The sequence below is a fragment of the Salminus brasiliensis genome, chromosome 4 (assembly GCF_030463535.1).
Source record: "Salminus brasiliensis chromosome 4, fSalBra1.hap2, whole genome shotgun sequence".
Lineage (NCBI taxonomy): Eukaryota > Metazoa > Chordata > Actinopteri > Characiformes > Bryconidae > Salminus > Salminus brasiliensis.
In genome coordinates, this window is record NC_132881.1 from 29343709 (window position 1) to 29362769 (window position 19061).

Consider the following 19061-nt stretch of genomic DNA (forward strand, 5'->3'; position numbering starts at 1 on the left):
CAACCTCCTCTCTTCAATCTCCATATTTAGTTAATATATGTGTGGATATGACATAAGTAGTGATGGCGCTGCTGATGTCCTTTAGATTTGTAAATTTCAGTGGTGTTTACAGCTCTGGAGCACAGGAGTCAGATCCAGGTCAGTGTCCTCCCTCTAGGCTCTATGCCGGTCCTCAACCTGTGCTTTTGCCCTGTCATCTCTGCCCTCACTCACCCATCTATTAAGTGGCATTTCAGTACATTCTCCAGCCATTCAGGGGACAGGACATGACAACAACTGTGGCACCCAGGCTTCATTTTAATAAGATAGGCTGCCCTAACGTTCGCCTTTGCCACCTCATCATCAGTCCCCTCTCTTGTCTACCTCCTGTCTGAGCTTTCTATCGCTGCAGTGGTGGAGGGAGGCCCTGTCACTATGCATGAGCAGCAGGCACTGACTGCTGCCCCAGGCTCCAGTGCTGAGAGGGAGTGAAGGAGAGGGAAGGAGGGAGAAGTAAGGTAAGAGACTCACCCAGCCAGCTCCTGTTCAGATACACTGATACAAACACTGGCGGCACAGTGAAGAAGTCCACCACGGAGTTCACCTCCAGCCAGAACCACAGCTTATCATTGGCTGCGATGAACTGTAGACACATAAGAAGAATGACAGATGAGAAATCAAATACTGGTTAGAGTTTAACTCCTTAAAGGCCTGCTTATTATATAGTGTTTCTATTCAGTAGCTATTATTGGGGAGGTTGTTAGTCTCAAGAACCTCAGCAATACAAATCTACTATCAAAGTTTCATAAATGTTTGTGATATGCATTATGCCATATACTTTTGCCTGCAAACTATACATCCAAAATATAGTTTTTTTCTACTGGATGTGCTGTAATTCTTCACCTCACATTCATTTCTATTAAAATAAAACAGAATTGGAAAGTAAAAAACCTCCACTGAAATCTGTATATTTGACATATGCTCTTATCCGGAGAAACATACATTTTTATTGTTGTATTAGTCCACGAATGGGATTCAATACACATAATAACAAACAAATAATAAAGCACCTTACTTGGTGCTTGGGCCTCAATACATATATACATATAATACTATATTTTTGGGGGTTACCAATTTTCACCCCAACTTAGTCACTGCTTGCTAGGACCCCCTTTGGTCAGCTAAAGTGCTAAATTCCAATTATGTTACTTTTAACAAATGCCCTTGACAGCAAGTGATGGGAGGACACCTCTATGGATGGCCATGGCATTGCTCAAGATCTAGCTCAAGTGATCTCTCAATGATATGGCACTACACTTATCATTGGCCACTCAGCCCCCCAGTTATTTTCTCCCAAAATATTGTGATAGTATATTGAAGTGATTTCCTCATAATTGGAATGCATTATTTGTTAACTGTAGTTATGATAGTAACTGTGTAGTGAATGGAAATATGGTATACAGCCCCCTGCAGCAAAAGGGGCCAATAACTTACCATATATACCATATAACCATATATAAATACAGCCTGATCTGTCTCCTGCTTAAAGAATACTATCAAATGTTCAACAAAAGGTGATGAGGAGAAGTACTTACACGCAGCCCAAAGTAGAGTAAGAAGAACACGTTGAATGCCATGTCGATTTGTAACGTGAAGTCTTTGTAGAAATTCTGACAGGATTCTATAGGGCTGAGGGAAGAGAGAGAAATCAGTGAACAACAGTGCTCACGCAGTGCTAACCACAAGTCGCAATGTGCAAAAAGAAATGTTTTCATGTAATTCATGTACTGGAGCCCTTTGCACCAGTATAAATGATGTCATTATAAATGATGTGGAATGCAGTCCTATTAATCAATTCAGAACTGACCTGAAAGAGTTAAAACAACTACTGACAGATTCAATTAAGTTAAAAGGCGCTGATTCATAAACAGCCATCAGCTTCGGAGGCGAGGCTAATGTAGTGTTGCCCTTTCAGTGGCATTATCATTGATCTCGCCCCAAGTCTCAATTATTTATGAACTACTGAGCCTCGGAATTAATAAAAACAAGACTGTAAAATAAACAGAAAAGACTCATATGACACGCTCAGAAGAACGAAGCCATTACTGGGCCCTTCTTCTGCCTTTATTCTCTTTTGTCTACACTGTCTATGCACTGTTTCACCTTTTTTCCTTAATGTTTCAGGCTTTAGGTTATAAAGACAAACAGGAGAATACACTCAGATATTTAGATAAACTATGAATACAATGGCTTATGCATTAAAAGGAACAGCTACATCAAACTAGATAATGCTGCTAACAATGCATGGACAGCAGCATCCACCCACTAGCCTAATGCTATTTTCATAAGGCTAAATGGTTGATTTTCACTTTCATTCACTGAAGCATTTCTTCCAGTCATGTCTGTTCAACTCTTTCTGAAAGATAAGAGAGCACATTAGCATCTGTAATTATTCACTGTAAATGTAAGTATTCCACATCCATGTTAAATCACTGTTTTCAAATACAGTGGCAGATGCTTTTTGCACCCACGCGTGGCTTCCCACAGCACAGAGGAACATTTGGCATGGGCTGTATATCCCTCAGAGCACAGTTCTGCCCTCATTTCACAATAACGTGCCCTGCTGACCTTCAACCTGGATACAGTTTGTCAGAAGGGGAAATTCTTGTAGACAGAATTAAAGCTGAGGAATACTAACGGTACTGAAAGCATGCTACCCAGACAGCTTCGTATCAACCACTGTAGACACATCAGAGCTTTCCGACCATGAATAATTGATCGGGTATGCTTCTGGGTATAATGCTGTAGCGGCCACAGAAGGGGAAAGCCCTGCTTACTGCCTGTGTAACTACATATGTAACAGAAGTCATACCAGTCAATGTGTATAAGTGACCAACAGATGATCAAGTGACCAGTGGTTGGCCAATATATGTCACCAGTGATTAAAAATACTACAAATAAAGCATTGATCATTATTCACATATTTTAATGTTAATAGAATCAACCACTTTGGAGGATTTAGAAGTTTTATGTTTGTATGCATGTCTCCAGCTTTGAGGGAGTTTTCCTTGCCACTGTCAATTTTAACCTGCTCACTTGGTGTTACATGTTGCATGTTTTGTTGATTTCTGAAATTCTGTAAAGCTGCACTGTAACAACATCAGTTGTAAAAAGTGCTGATTTTCTGATTGAAGTCATAAAAAGTGTTTCATCCATGACTGCTTTCTGAATAACACACAATACAGGGCACCCAATCACTACAGAAGTCATTCACATCTTGGTTTAAAGCCAATGTAACACACACAGCATGTTTAACTGTAAGGGAAAAAAGCAAGGTTGGAAAATAATCATGGTAAAAGTGAACACCAATACAACAAAAATATTTATCTATAATATATGTGATATTTTTTCTGATCTTCTATTTTTAGTATCCATATCATTCACAGCTTTTTCATATTGAGACCCTAGTGAGTATTCACTGTGAAACCCTGATCTACAGAATTAATGTCACTACACACTCCGCAATCACATAGGATCCCTGTCCCGGACACATGGCATCCAGGCAGAAAATAGCACTGGCCAGGCCCTTTCCTTCCACCTGCCACCTCCTTCAGTGTTGTCCTAGCGTGAGAGCCTGGACTCCCAATGGCATAAGGGACAATTTATGTTCCAGCAGCTCTATATAGCACACAACTGATTTCAGGTCAAGCACTGAGCAAAGGGGGGCCGGGGGGTGGGGGGGGGGTGCGGTGCTGCGGGTGGACTTAAGTCTGGTCTGGTGCTCCACTGCGGCTCTGCTCTACACTAGGTGGCCTCAGTTCCTTATCGTAAAGAGTGGTGAAGAGTGCGGAGGACACACGGCAGTGCTGTGCCACCCTGAGGGATGAACACAACACAGAGGGCTATTTCAGGCAAACTATGCTTCTTCACATTAGCCTCCTTTCATGTTGGCAAAAGGGCCTTTCTCAGCAGTTTCAGAGCATTTAAAGAGATATGAAGTGAATCTTCATGAATATGAATCTTCATAAGTACTGTATAAAATACTGGCACTGTACAGTATTTACAGTACCACTGCTTTAAACTAGTCAACAGAATGTAATAGACAAAAAGTGAAATACAGCAGTGGCTGCTTGGGAATCAGAGGTGTCTCAGACCAGTTCCTATAATAAAAGAGGGGTTAAGAAAGGGGGGGGGGTTAAGAAAGAGAGCTATGAGAGGGAGAAAGAAAGCGAGAGAAGGGATTTGGGAAATGGGAAAATGGACGAACAGTATAATGTATCATGATACAGGGGTACAAACAAGGCCAAATATTAGAATTTTTAATTTGCAAATCTTACCTATTTCCTTGACAATTTAGATCGCCAATTACCCAACCCTTACGTATTCTCTCCCTCCCCCCCATTACATGCAATGCTCCCGATACTAGTGAGGGCAAGACCCACACACGCCCCCTCCGACACGTGTGCAGCCAGCCACACCTCTTTTTCAAACTGCCATCGATGCAACCGGCTAGCTCTGACACACAAGCTAACAGATGCCAGTCTACGCCATACTAGTGTGATGTGGGGGAGAGCACCATCTACCCACCTTACCCACTGTCCACCACTGTCTGCCACCAATCTTTACATGTAAAGAATTAAAAATCAAAACTATGTTTCTGAGAATCGATGCAGTATTGCAAAACATAATAACATGATACTTCGATATTTTCTTACACCCCTTCTACAACTGGATTTCAAGCCAAGCATTCCAATCCTCTATTAATGAAGCTTGTGGCCAACTAATAATTGCTTCGAGACAGAGAAAGAAAGAGAGACACAGAGAGAGAGAGAGAGAGAGAGAGAGAGAGAGAGAGAGAGAGAGAGAGAATGAGAGAGAGAAAGAGAGAGTAAGTGTGTGTCGTTGTCCCTTGTGGATTAAGGGCCAGGTTAATACTGCAGTGATTGATTTAGGCCAAGGCTCCATTTCTAAAATAAGAGTGATTTAGCACCTGCAAGGGCACCAGACAAATAAAACCTCAGTTGGGACCCTAAAAATAGCCTCTCCGTTTTGATTCTCCCTGAAGCGCTCTCTGCATGTGGTTCACTTAAAGGAGAAACACACAAAGCACTGTTCCTGTGTCTCTCTCGCTTAATAATACTGGCAGGAGAGTAAAGACAGTCTGAGCAAAGAGAACAAAAGACAGGATATTGCACTTAGCATCTCATGTAGCTTCTGCCCATAACAATAGACCATTGCTCACAATGCCTACAATGTCTTTAAGTTAAACTGCAGCTCCTTAGTACAGGAGCAAGAAATACACAGAGGGGCAGTGGCAGTGGCAGTGGCAGTCATGGCTCAGCAATTAGAGGTCCGGGCTATTGATGACAGTGGTGTGGGTTCGATACCCAGGCTTGGCAAGCTGCCACTGTTTGGCCCTTGAGCATGGCCCTTCACACTCTCTGCTCCCCGAGCGTAGCAGCAATGGCTGCCCACCGCTCCGGGCATGTGTGCTTACTGTCCACTGTGTGTGTGGTAGCCAACATTAAAGCAACTGTATGTAGCATTCACGCTCTTACACGGATTGTATAATGTCATATTAGCGTAAAATCCTGTAATATTACTTTACCACATAAGTCCACATGCTTCTTCCACTTTTGATGACAGTTTTGTATATCTCAGCTTGTCCAGAAATGTGTAAAGTGTGTCCTTTAGTGGTGTCTCAAAGCACGTAATTACATGTAATGCTGCTTTAAAGTTAACCTGAAATCAAAATGGATCCTTTCTCACCCAGTCAGAAAAATCATATTAACCAGCAATATCAAATTTAAATTAATTAAAAAAATTTCAATCTGGACCTGTGAAGAACCAAGCAAACACATAAACATGGATGCTTTCCACTGTTGTGGTTAAGTGGGAAATTCAGGATTTATTGATTCACATTTTCAAACACACTAACTCTTAAGTGGTTGTACAGCATGTGTATCATATAGACTCGGCTGCACAGAAATCTGTCACATGTAGATTTCATATTTTCATGCAAACATTACACAGCATAGCAAAATGAAATGCAGTTTCTTATCTGGCTACTGATTGAGGCCTTAAATAAATGAGCCAAGATCCAATAACACTGACTGCTGTCCTCTGCTCTGCAGCACCTCCGTGTGATTAGCTGTGGAGAGGAGTGACTGTCCTCTGGCCCTGATTCAGTGAGAAGAGCCTGGTGCTGCAAAGAGCTTTTTTGAGTCAGCACTGGGCAGCGTTGGGAGTCTCTTCTTCCCCCGTGTGAATAATTGAAAGAACATGTCCTCCATGACTGCTCTACTGAGTACTGAGAAGAACTTTAGCATTTGACCAAGTATCAGGGCAAGACGTCTGATATAGGTGGGGTTAGGGAAGCACGTCTCTGACCCCACAAATACGTCATTTCATTAGAATTCTTAGTGATAATTGTCAGTGCATCATTCAGTCTCAATAAAATACAAAAAAATGAACAATGTTTTTGTTCTGTGTGGCATAATTGACATTTATTTGAAATGTTAGTAGAAATTGATGTTATCTGATTGATATTCTGCTCCTGTCCTTCTTTTTATTATTTGAACTTTTTTCCCTGTTGGATTTTGGCGTCCACCGAACCAGAATGTCCAGAATGTCTGGTCTGAACAGGGACGGCACAGCTTTTTGATTGGATGTATGGTACACCTCTTGTGCCACTATATACAAATACACTAGCAACACCCTAGAAACCACCTGGGATACCATAGCAAACATCTTGTAATATGTTGGCAATCACTTGGAACACCACAGCACCCATCTAGCCACACCTTTGCAACCACCTGAAATACTACAGCAACACCCTTACAACCACTCATGATAGCATAGGAACCACATAGCAACAAATTAGTACTAGGGACACCATGGCAAAGCAAAGAAACACCCCTAGCAACCACCTCAAATATATTAGCAACCACCTACCAATATTTACCTTTAAATTGCACATTTGTGCAATCACTCTGTACTGTCTTCTGATAATAATAGTTATTCATATAGTGGCATATGCTTTCAATAATTGTTTATGCATGCTATGCAGCATCTCGAAATCTATACATCAATGATGGTCTAAAGCAGGTAGCTACAGCATCATTATAGCAGCTCTAGCCTTTTTGACCATCATCACTACACAACTAATGGATGTGCCAAGGTGAAATTAACTTATTATGAATGTTTTCTCAATATAAACTGTATTCTTTATATGTTAGACATATAATCAGGGCTGACTGTTATAATAAAACATCTGCATTTTTTACCTATAATTACAAACCCATTACATTTTTATGGGCTATCTGATAATTATATTTTGAAGCAACTTGAACACTGTGAAAATATCCTTATCTATGCAAACACAAGTTTTAACACTACATATAATAGATTTGCAAATCCAGGGTTCATATAGCCCCGCTTACAGGGACACAATTAACTGATTTTGATCTAAATGGCTGTGGTGATGTTGTAAGAATAGAAATGATAAAATATTTACTATGCTTAGAGCATATTTACAGTATTTACAATCTATTTCTGGGCTTTGATTAAGACTCAAATCGATGCAGTTGAATCACCACTTTCAGACTGACGCATTGCAATGCATATAATGAATTTTTATGACCCTACTAGCAATTACTAGCAGACCATCAGCTTCTTTAATAGAGGATTGGGGTGCTTGGCTACAAATCCAGTTTTGAGCATATTTCACTAGCATTAAGAACATGTCTGCCGATCCATTTTCCCATTTTCCAATCCCTTTCCCACTCTCTCCCTCCCTCTCTCGCTCTCACTCCCTCTCCCTGTCTTTCTGATGAGGCTGAGCTTAAATCTGGAACTCTGCGCAGGCTCCTAGTGTGTGGGAGATCTGAGAGCACAGGGACGCTCCACTAGAATTAAACTGTGTGGATTATTCATCCCTGCATTGCAGTGGCAGCGTGTTTATTTCTGAAGCTTCTCAGACAGTAGCCAAGCTCGAGGCCCAACCCTTGGCCAGGTTAACTCAGCTCATTCATATTTAGCTTCACACAGACCCGACACGACTCTGATCTCCTTTCAAGGGTACCTATTTCTTCTCAATTAGCTGCATGAAGAGGTCATTAGATTATGTTACTGTGTTCCCCTATTCATCACTGAAATTGACTTTTCAATACAGTCAGTGCTGTGGGTCCCAAAGGCCTGACTGAATATAAATGAACACACATTGCATTGGTGCTCCTACAAAGGCTATGTGATAATCAAAATACAGCACAAGTGGGACACAAACAAAGGCATCCCTTGAAGGAGAGCCTCCTTCGGCTGGCCTACATATCGCTGTCTTCATTGTGCAGTCCCAATAAAAAGAGACTTGTGTCCAGCGGGAGCAGTACCGCCTTTTCCCTTTAAGAATATGACAATGAAACAACACAATGCTAGAGCTAAAAGTTTCTCAACAAAACAACTGCCATACGTGTCTCTTTATATTCAGCATCCATGCATGATTTACATGCAAACAAATGAACCATGGTGTTCACACACCAGTAGAAATACCAGAATCTAATACTACACTGCATGTTTTAGGTCATAAAGTTAGATAAAGAGTAGTAGAAAAGTGCCTTCATGCTGTGGGGAAGCACGTTCTGAGGATTTTAAAGTTTGTACAGGTTATATATGTCTAAAGACATTTGTAGCCACCAATTAGCATTGCGCAAACAGCACAACAAAATCATCACACACTTGTGTCAAACTGTGCTGAGCTATTACACCTGCCTAATATTGTGTAGGTCCGCCTTGTGCCCCAAAACAGATATGACCAGTCGAGGTATGGACGCAACAAGACAAAGCTAGACCAGCTTTAACATTTTGACTGTTTTGCAATACACTATCTCCTCTCCTCTGTGATCATGTGATCGGTGGATCATGAGCACCCAAGGGTGGATCATGGACCTCAGGATGCTGTTTACTGGATATTTCTGGTCCATCACGCAGTACAGCAGTGATGCTGGGGTGTTTAAAAACTCCAACAGCACTGCTGCAGAGTATGCAGAGAAACAGATGGACTGCAGTCTGTAATTATAGCACTACAAAGTGCTCCTATATGAGTATAGAAACAAGGAGGTGGTGTTAATGATTGAAGTATGATTGTGTATCTCTAATTTCTGGTAAACATATAAGCAAGTCTATTTGAGACAACAAAACAACCCCACAGTGACACTTCACAGGGTTACATTACAGGTTCTCAACCCTGCTCACTGAATACCCCCTGCACAGCACATTTTAGGACTTTCAGGATTAGTTGGAACAGGTGTTTTGGGAGGAGAGAGGACACTACAATGTCCAGGACTAATGCTGGAAATCACTGCAGTACTTCAACTGAGTCCTACTGACCATTCATGACAACATTAACAAGCCATTACCACCCTACTGATATATCTACAACCCTCTTACCTGTGTTCAGTGTGTGTGTGTGAACATGTCACAAATGATGATCACAAACATGATCTGGTAAGCTGTGTGTCTCCAAACTTTGACCTGGCCTTTGTTATTTAAACTCTGGGGAGCTTGCTGGTTGGCCACCAGAGAGGGCTGTGCATCCACTGAGCTGTGTAAAGTGGCCCCCTGAGAGGCCGGCACAGCCACTGAACCGAAGATAAAAGCTCATCTTCGCACAGCCCCTCACCCCACCCCTGCCAATACAGCTTTTCACCCTTCATCAAATTTAGAGTTACCTTAGGGAGGTACCATCATTTCAGAATAACTCAAAACGTTCGACTTGAGCTGTTTCTTGATGGCTTTTTTAATGGACCATTGCATTGTCTATTTGTGCACCGACGGCAAGTCGCATTTGTCATGTTGCCCTTTTGCTTTTAGGACCTATTCAATACATAAACAGAAATACAGGAACGCACATTTGTATCAGACTGTCAGAAGCAGTTCTCATAATTACAGCCAAAAGACTGCAGATGATCCATTACCAAGCCATTAGCGCATGAGTCATGCTAGCAGCAGAGGTCAGCTGAAGATCGTTAGCTCAGTTAGTTATGGAGGGTGAGAAGCTGGGTGTTGTTTGCACACATCTCGCTGCAGTAAAGACAGCAGGAGAAGAGGCTTCAGATGCCACAGCGCTGGGATGGACTCAAGGCGTAACACTAGAGCTCCACTCAGTTTAGATCATTAAGAGCAGCACCCAGCACCCAGCAATGCTGCCATAGCCTAATTTGGAGCTCACCCAGGTGAAAGAGGTGAGGAGGACAGTGAGAAGTGTCCTAGTTTTACCCGTAGATAAATGAGAGCACATAGAGACCACCACATTCACACATACATATACACAAAAATGGACAAAAGTATTGGGACACCTGCTCTTCTCTCACTGTCTAAACCAACCTTGCTTAATTAATTTAATGAAAGGACAGTGATCTTTCTTACAGTCTTATAGTAGCCCATGTGTGCCTCAACAAGACTTTAATTTTGAGGTCAAGATTTAGCTTAACCAAGCTCAAATTTTATAATATATAACACACCAGTCAGTTTAAGTGCTATTCTCATGCACTCGTATAATACAGAATGGCTATGAGTTCTTGACTCCTTGGCCTTAACATATAAATAACAGAGACCACATAGCCCTCTTTAGTGTATTAATATTTTTAGTAGATGCTGTTACCATAGTAATGTTTACATGGCTGAATGCTGCTGACGGTTGCATGCCGTAACTGATTCACATAAATTTGCTAGCTATAATCACATCCTTACTTCCTTAACAAGTGTAATAGTTAAATGTGGTAAAGATCACCAAGTCGTATACAGCAACACAAAAAATAATTCCAACACATCATCAGTTTCACTTAAATGAACATGGAGGCATGGGCCTAATTCTTAGGTAATAACGCTATTTAGAGGTAGAAACAAATTTATAACGAAGGCTGCAATACTGTTAGACCGCTAATGCAGTCTAATATGGACATAGGTTTTAAGTATGTCAACCTCAGATAGATGGACTCCACTATTCACCCAATCAAAGTCCTCTAAATCAAAAACAGGCAGTGACAAAATAAAAGTTACTAGAAGTCAAAATAGAAGTCACTAAGTTAAGCCGACAGACTGTTTAAAAATAGAAATCGATAATACACCAATAATAATTAAGTAATTTAATGCAGTACACAGCTGTGTGTTGTGTATGACGTTTGAGTATAGTAAGCAGTAATGGCAGAGTTATGGTTTAGAATTTTCATGTTTTATGTTTCAGTGAAAGTGGGGCAGTGAGAAAGAAATCAATGGGTTAATCAGAGATACAGTTTTAAACTTTGTTACACTTTGTTTTAATTGTTCTTTCTATTTTTCGTTATATTACTATATCGACATTGCTACATTCTTAATACCTCATCGTGCCTCTTCATACATTTCCCTGATTGTTCTTTCTAAAGCTGAACTAAGTGTATCAACGACTGTTCAGATTACAGTCTCGCCACTATGAAGATTAAGCCCCATAACCACACAACCTCCCCTGCAGGGATTGGAAATGCACTGTACACTCTTCCCACACAGTAGACACAGTAAATCAGGACAGCTCAGTCTTTCAGATGTCCGTCAAAGCTCTTAAACAGTGGCATCCTCCATAAGCCTGCTCATCAGCGAAATGTTCTACCATCACTGGAACCAGCATGTTAAATAAAACGAGATCATTTCCAGTTCTTTCTTTATCATATGCAGTTTTTTTTTTACTTCATCTGACTAATCTCAGTATTTTAAAGTGACTTAAAGCTCATCTTTAATTCCTTCTTTTCTGATTACAAAGCTTTTCGAGTGAACTAATCGTCACCAGCAATGTCAAGCTATAGACCGCATGTCGAACGCTGTGCATCACACAACAAGACGCGTGCTGTTAGGAAATGACATGCTGGCTTGGGTTTGTTGAATGATGCATACACACAGAAGCTTGGCGGTCACTCTGGCTCCTCTAAAGTCCTGACCCCGGCATTATAGGGATTAACAACTTCCATCATGGCCAGCTCTGCTCCCGTGTACTGTCTAAGGCAGTCAACTCAGCAAAAGGCCCAGCAATGCCAGCTTTATCTTTTCCTTTACATGCAAGACTGGTCACATGCTGAGTATCATTTCAACACACATCCACAGCTTAGATTAAACCTGCACACTTTTTATATCCCCACATTAACACTGTTTACCATGTAGTCATCGTGTTCTATCAACAGAGGAAACAACCTGGAGGTAACACCCATGATTTCACCTGGATTAGCTGATCAAATGCTGCTGGTGTTATGAGTCATGAGTCATTGACCCACAATAAGTCACAATAAGTGAAGCTGAAGCAGTTCCAGTCATGTGCAAAAGTCTGGGCACCCCGATCAACATACATGTAATGATGATTTTCTATGAGAAAATCAGTATCACACCCTCTACAGAGAACACAATTTTGCACACTGGAATACATGGTTACTGTTCACTGGCTTATAATAGTTCCTAACCTGTCTAGTTCTATTAGCTACATGAGGATGTTTTCCAGATGCTCACAGATAAGAGCAGATGCTCATGGATAAATATAGAAGAGTTAACTTTAATATTCAAAAGACAATAAACAAAAAAATGTACGTACAAAAAGCAAAAAGAGCAATATTTGCTTAAACAGTAAAAATTAGAGTGGTCGAACGAGCAAACAAAGCCAAAAAGGGAGAAGCAACTAAACAAAGAGAACAGGGATAAAACAGGTCATATAATGAATAAACACAATTGAGGGAGCACTCCAAACCAGGCCTGCCATTACATTTTTATTTTTTTTACATTATACACTGATTAGCCATAACGTTAGCACCACCTGCCTAATACTGAATAGGTCCCCCTTTGGGCAGCCACAACAGAGCTAAACATTCTAGGCAAGGACTCCACAATACTACTGAAGGCATCCTGTCGTATCTGGCACCAATATGTTTGCAGCAGATCCTTTAAGTCCTGCCTCCACTGATCACATCAATGCGCCTTAGGTGCCCATGAGGCTGTTCACCGGTTGTCGTTTCTTGGACCACTTTTGGTAGGTACTGACCACTGCATACCAGAAAAATGCTTGTGCTGTCTGATGTTTTGGAGATGCTCTGACTCTGAAGTTCTGAGATCTAGACATCACAGTTTGCCTCTTAAGCTTGCTAATATGTCCTGCTTTTAACACATCTCCTTTAAGAACTGACCTGTTGACCTGCTGCCTAATATACCCCACCCCTTGGCAGACACCACTGTAGATGTAGACAATCAATGTTTTTCAAGTGGTGCTAATTTTATGATCGGTGTATTGTCCCAGAAATAATTGTGATAAATGCTATTATTGTCATTATATGTCCATTTTAATGCCACTGATATAATGTTTCCATCCTGGAGCTGTGGAATGAGAATCCAGGTTTATTTGGACTTACTCTTCCACACTTTTTGACTGGAATTAGGCAGTAAGTACACAAATAAACACAATAGGCAATATAGTGGTCAGCAAGGCCATGTTCATATATTGTATGATAATTATCATGACAGGCCTACACATATTGCACAGTTGAAAAAGAATGGCAATACTTTACAACAAACAGAACAAATAGGTAAGTATTTATGGACAGTGGGCAAATGCTAGTCATGTGCGTTCCCACTGACCCCTGGGAAATGAAGTCCCTATGACTGACAGAGCCGGCAGAGGGAGCATGAACAGTGACAATTCCGGCTCATTTCAACATGGAAACTCAATGATATAAGGAAAATCTAAACTTCAACCTACATTATTTCCCTTCAAAACTTTCAACAGTTACTAGGAAAGGAAATAAACTTGTTGGGGGAGCACGGAAAGGTTCATCATCCTGATCATGGGTTTAACAGCAGAGGTCAGTAGAACAGCACCAAGTCTACTATTCCATGTCAAAATCCTGACTGATGATTCGAGTTTGCAACCCTCCACTTTCTAGTATTAAGCCTTTACCCACTGAGTCACTGCTTCCCCCAAGGCAAGATGACAGCAGGCACACACTGTCAGGAAATATGAGTTCCATTTGCAAACAGTGATACCTGGTTGCCCAGGCAACAGCTGGGCAAATGAACAGTGCACCTGTCTCTAAGGAGCATGGTGGAAGGGGGGGTGGGGGGTGCAGCGGGCATCAGAGATGCTCAGCCTGATGTAACCATGGAAACTGATTCACTTGGCTCCCATTGACAAAATAATCATGCCATACCAAGGCTGAATTCAAAGTCCTGTTTTGCACTGAGGACAGAACAAAGATAGGAAATTCTATAATGGTGCACTCCATGAAACGGATAATAGAAGGATTATTAAAACGGTATCATTATCTACATTGAAAAATAGCAGCCTCGTACAGAGGAATGTACCCCACCTGTGCTCTGTACCAACATAATAATCCAGGGAGATTCTTCATCAGCCACTCAGCTCGAGTACAGCTCTTGAAGCAAATGCGCAAAAGTCATTTTCAGCAAAGCTGAGGTATACCTGGCCCTTGGACCAGGGGAAATCAGCTGTGCTTACATGCTAGCTAGCAACCGAGCAAAAGAACACGGGCCTTGTTCTCAGCACAGGGAAACCAACCTAAGATTACAATTTTCGCTGTTCAGTTCAGACATGATCACATCTCTATGAAGCCTTCAGCTCAGCTCCACTGTGACGTTAGTAAATCGTTTAAGGAGAGTTAGAGAAGTGTAATACTTACTCAGACGAGTCTATGAAGTATATTCCAAGAGCTCCAATACTGAGCGCAAAGACTAACACCACCTGGAGGGAGAAAAGGAGAGGACTTATTAGTGATGCGCCACTGAGAACACAAGCATTTACAGAAATTTTCTTAAAAAGGAAAACTGTTCAACATGAATCTGCCCTCAGTAAAGACAGGTAGTCACTGCTGAAGACAATAACATCATCTGTCTAGAACACTGAGTTCTATGAGCAAATGGAAATCTGATTTTCTATTTAATTGGCAAAAAATAATAAACAAACATTGCATAGTAAATATGATCAATTTGGGTCATTGCACTGCTTAATGCTTTAAGATTCTTCTCCATACTGTGACTGTGTGATACTGTCACATTTGTTCTAATGTAAAAAAAATATATAAATAAATAAATAAATAAATAAATAAATAAATAAATATTGAACAGAACCAACCATTCAGAGATTTTTACAAACTTTACTACATATGAATATAACTGCAGTTATACTTAATTTACTCATACTGACTGAACAAAACAATTATAACAATGAACAAAAACAACACTGGGAACTTTACCCCCATCCAAAATTATCATAGTGTATCCAACAATAAAGGAAGCATACTGATAATGATAGAAAGCATACTGACACACAATACTGAACTCTTCTGACACAAAATACAATTTTTAATTCTTAATTATTATTTTAATTTAATAGAGAAAAAAATGTAGAAAAAAGGTAGAAATGGTGCACCCATCACAGGACCGTAAAAAGTCTTGAATGAAGTGTTGAATGTATTGCAGGTGATACATTAGGTAACATTTAGAGTTACAGTAACATTTAGACCCTGTTTATATCTGTAAATTTCTCAGATTTGATGGATGTATGTAAATGTGAATTAGCATATTCCAGCCCAGACAGCAAATGGATTTCAGTCCACCTCCAAATGTGGTTTGAGTGTTCAGATCATAATTCAATTAATCCGAATGTGAACCAATCACCAAAAATGCATATTAATAACAGGTATAAACAGGCTCGCAATGTCACAGAAACAATGAAACACAAAGAGTTCAAGAAAAAGTGCATCAGAATAACACGGATAAAGTATGATTCTACTGTTGACCGTTTGAGTTGAGTCAGATCTGGGTTTTGATAAGCAACTTTACATGATACTCAATGCTCTTAACACTGCAGAGATATAGCTGAAAAAATAGCTGCTGTCGAGTCCTGAAAGCCTCCACCTCCTCCACAGCACACACTTTCTTTTGTGCAAACACACACACACACACACACTCACATAGCATATTCATTTTGCTATGCTGGAAACACAGTGTGCAAGTGTATCTGTGTGTGTGTCCACCTCTGTGTGTGCTGCCGAGGTTCAGCTACCACAGTTGAGCCAGATCTGACACACAGCACCTTCATCCACCCAGTGGTCAGTCAGTGAGTGGACAGAAAGGAAACCCTTCAGTCCTGCAGCGGCAGCGGCCACAGTCCAGTGGAGCGTAGCACCCTGGGGTCAAATCATTTGATCTTTTCTGAGCCGCTGCACGTGAGACGGACACTATCCCCTGATCAGGTGAAAGAGAGACTTCCCATATCAAATGGTTGTTATGCTATGGTTGTGCCACACCGGCACACTCATACACACACGCAGGCACGCGATCACATTCAGCTTAGCTTACAGAGTGTTTTATCTATTAAAGAGAGACATCCCGCAGTAACCTGACTCTGGACACTTATACTGCAGGCTAACACCGATATGCTAAGCGATGTGTGTGCTCTGTCAAAATGATGCATCTGTGTGCTGACACTTCACTTCAAGAGCCAACACTTTGCTACCACACCATATATTACTGCTGCTTATGGGCAGCAGAACAGCAAAGCTCATGTCATGTAATGAATAACTACATATAAATATGGGACACCACAATGCAAATAAACAATCAATTTTCATAGAAATTGATCAGAAATGATGATAATGTCAAGCATGAGGACAGGGTGTCAGTCCATCACAGGGTACCACACACATCCATATCTAGAAGCAATTTACCATAGCCAATTTACTTTTGCATAGCCAGTTTACTATTGCCACTTCATCTTTATACTGTTTTTAACATTTTCCACTCATTTACCCTTGGGAGAACCATGAACAACATTTTTCACAAACGGTGACCTGAGTGTAAAATGAACCCAACAGCTTGGCCCACTACTAGCTCAAATCACCTGAGCAGAAAGTGCAAATGAATGAGTGTTTTTTAGTGCCTCAGTTAGCCTATTGATGAGCATCTGTGCTACAAATACGTACACCTTTACCTTTACCTTTTTACCTTTTACTCATAATTTCATGAGCATCTTTAAGATATGCACAAAACTAAGAATGTCCCAATCTATTTTTGCCACCCAATTCCATCCAATCTTTGTGTTTTTATAAATATAGAAACATAATTTAGCTAAGATGTGCTAGAAAGTAAAATCACTTTGTTTTAAGTAAACAATTTAGTTAACATAGCATTCATAGTTGGAACTGTTGAGGTTATAACTATGAAAAGTTTGACCGGTTTAAGTTCTATAGTACAAAACATTGTTAAAGGACAGGTGATGCCCAAAACCGTAGTTCCGCTGAACATTCAAAAACACTGTCATTAGGTTATATAGTTTGAACTTGTTTTAGGCCCATGTATGATAAAGCATATTCAAATCCACTCATGTTGTCTTGCTTCCTAATTTATAGGGATGCATGTTGATATGATGGAGCCAAAAGAGAGGCAACAGACCAGACACTTCCAGATGTTAAATAAGGAATTATGCTGATTAATAATTTGAATTGTTCAAATTTAATCTAAAAGAGTAGTGAACTGATCCAGGTCAAAACCAGGAGAAGTCGTAACCAAAGAATAGGAGAGAAAAGCAGAGACAAGGTAAATATTGTTGCTGTTGTGCAAAAACCTTTTATCTCCATCTTCAGTGTTTTCCTTTTTTGACATGTGCCAGTCAGGTGGGAGTCAGTGGGATAATGGGACAAAGAGTCGGTAGATGAGACAGGTAGTGTGACATATCAGTCACGCATTTGTATTTACTGAACAGCAACGTGTTTAACACTGAGCTACTGCACTTAAATGTGTGCATTTTATTTATTTGAATGTACTTGTAACCATATTCAAACACCTGCTACATTTCTCTGTGATGCAAAATCCAGGTGAATGTAGCCCTGATTTCTACATAATATCAAAGTTTATGCAGTAGCATCAGCATATCGAGGATATCAGAATTATCATACTACTAATTATCTTTTCCATATAAACCATTTTGGAATCTTTAAAAAGGCTATAATAAGGTTGTTGTGGTTCAGTTCAGCACGATATTTCAGTTCAAACACATTTTTGTTAAAATCTATGTTTTTTAGTGAAGTTTGCAGAGCAAGTGGATTTTATCCAGCACTTGTGATTTAAGAGCATAAATGTTCTGAAGCCCTCTCTAAACTTGCCTTATCCGGTAAGTAGATTTTTGGCACACCACCACGGTAGCTGAGAATCGCTGCAATTTAGTTAAAGCCCCAATTAGGTACTGCTGCAACTTCCAGGCCTAAACATTAGCGAGACTAACTGACCATACCCAATAGAACTGTAATATATAAAACCACCCCACTCTCTAAAAGTAAACTCAGAGTCCTGGACAGGGCTGTCATCCAACCTTGAATTCACAACCCAATAAATATTCATTTGAACTCTTCTATTCTCTTTCAAATCCAAATGCACAAGATAAGCCACTGTCACTGAAAGGACATCAAAGACGATTCTAGATATAGATAACCAGCTTCTTATCTAAAACTGGTGAAAGAACACTCTGACCAAGGTCAAGTTTCGTCTGAATGGAAAAGGTCCTGATAGTGGGCTGAAAGGCGAAACTGAAAGAGCTCCTGGCCTGCTCTCCAGAGCCAAAAGAGCCACTTACGGCCTGGATGCCTCAAACATTTAACACTGGAATGTGAGCAGCTCAGCACAGGCTGTTTGTATAGCCAACAATGAAGAAGTTGACAGCATGTCAGGTCAGTGGTGGGGATCTCTTCAAATAATTCAGTATGGGTTTGGAATCCTGCAGCGCTGTGCTTTTACACAGAGACTTGTAAACTTTTGTTTTGTTTCACCCTTTGGCTTCGGTTTGGCCCACTACTGGCCACCTGAGCAGCCATTGCAAATGAATGGGGGTTTCTTAGTGCCTCAGTTAGTCACTGTGCTGTTGATGATTTCATGAGTATCTTGAAGACATGCACAAAACTAGGGATGTCCTAACCCATTTTTTTGCCACCTGATGCGATATGTTCTTTGTGTTTTTATAAACACAGACACTTAATTAAATTAGGATATGCTGATAAATAATACAGAAAAAC

General features: G+C 40.6%; 1 protein-coding gene across 16 annotated transcripts in view; it reads right to left on the reverse strand.

Moving 5' to 3' along the window:
- The window catches only part of kcnma1a (potassium large conductance calcium-activated channel, subfamily M, alpha member 1a), a 199751-nt gene that overhangs the window by 90005 nt on the left and 90685 nt on the right, over positions 1 to 19061 (reverse strand). For all 16 annotated transcript variants that reach the window (XM_072677908.1, XM_072677904.1, XM_072677900.1 and 13 more), the window contains exons 3-5: positions 14676 to 14737; positions 1575 to 1668; positions 511 to 622 (exon numbers count right to left, since the gene is read on the reverse strand). In XM_072677908.1, the coding sequence (XP_072534009.1) occupies positions 511 to 622; positions 1575 to 1668; positions 14676 to 14737 (268 nt within the window). The remainder of the gene's footprint in view (positions 1 to 510; positions 623 to 1574; positions 1669 to 14675; positions 14738 to 19061) is intronic.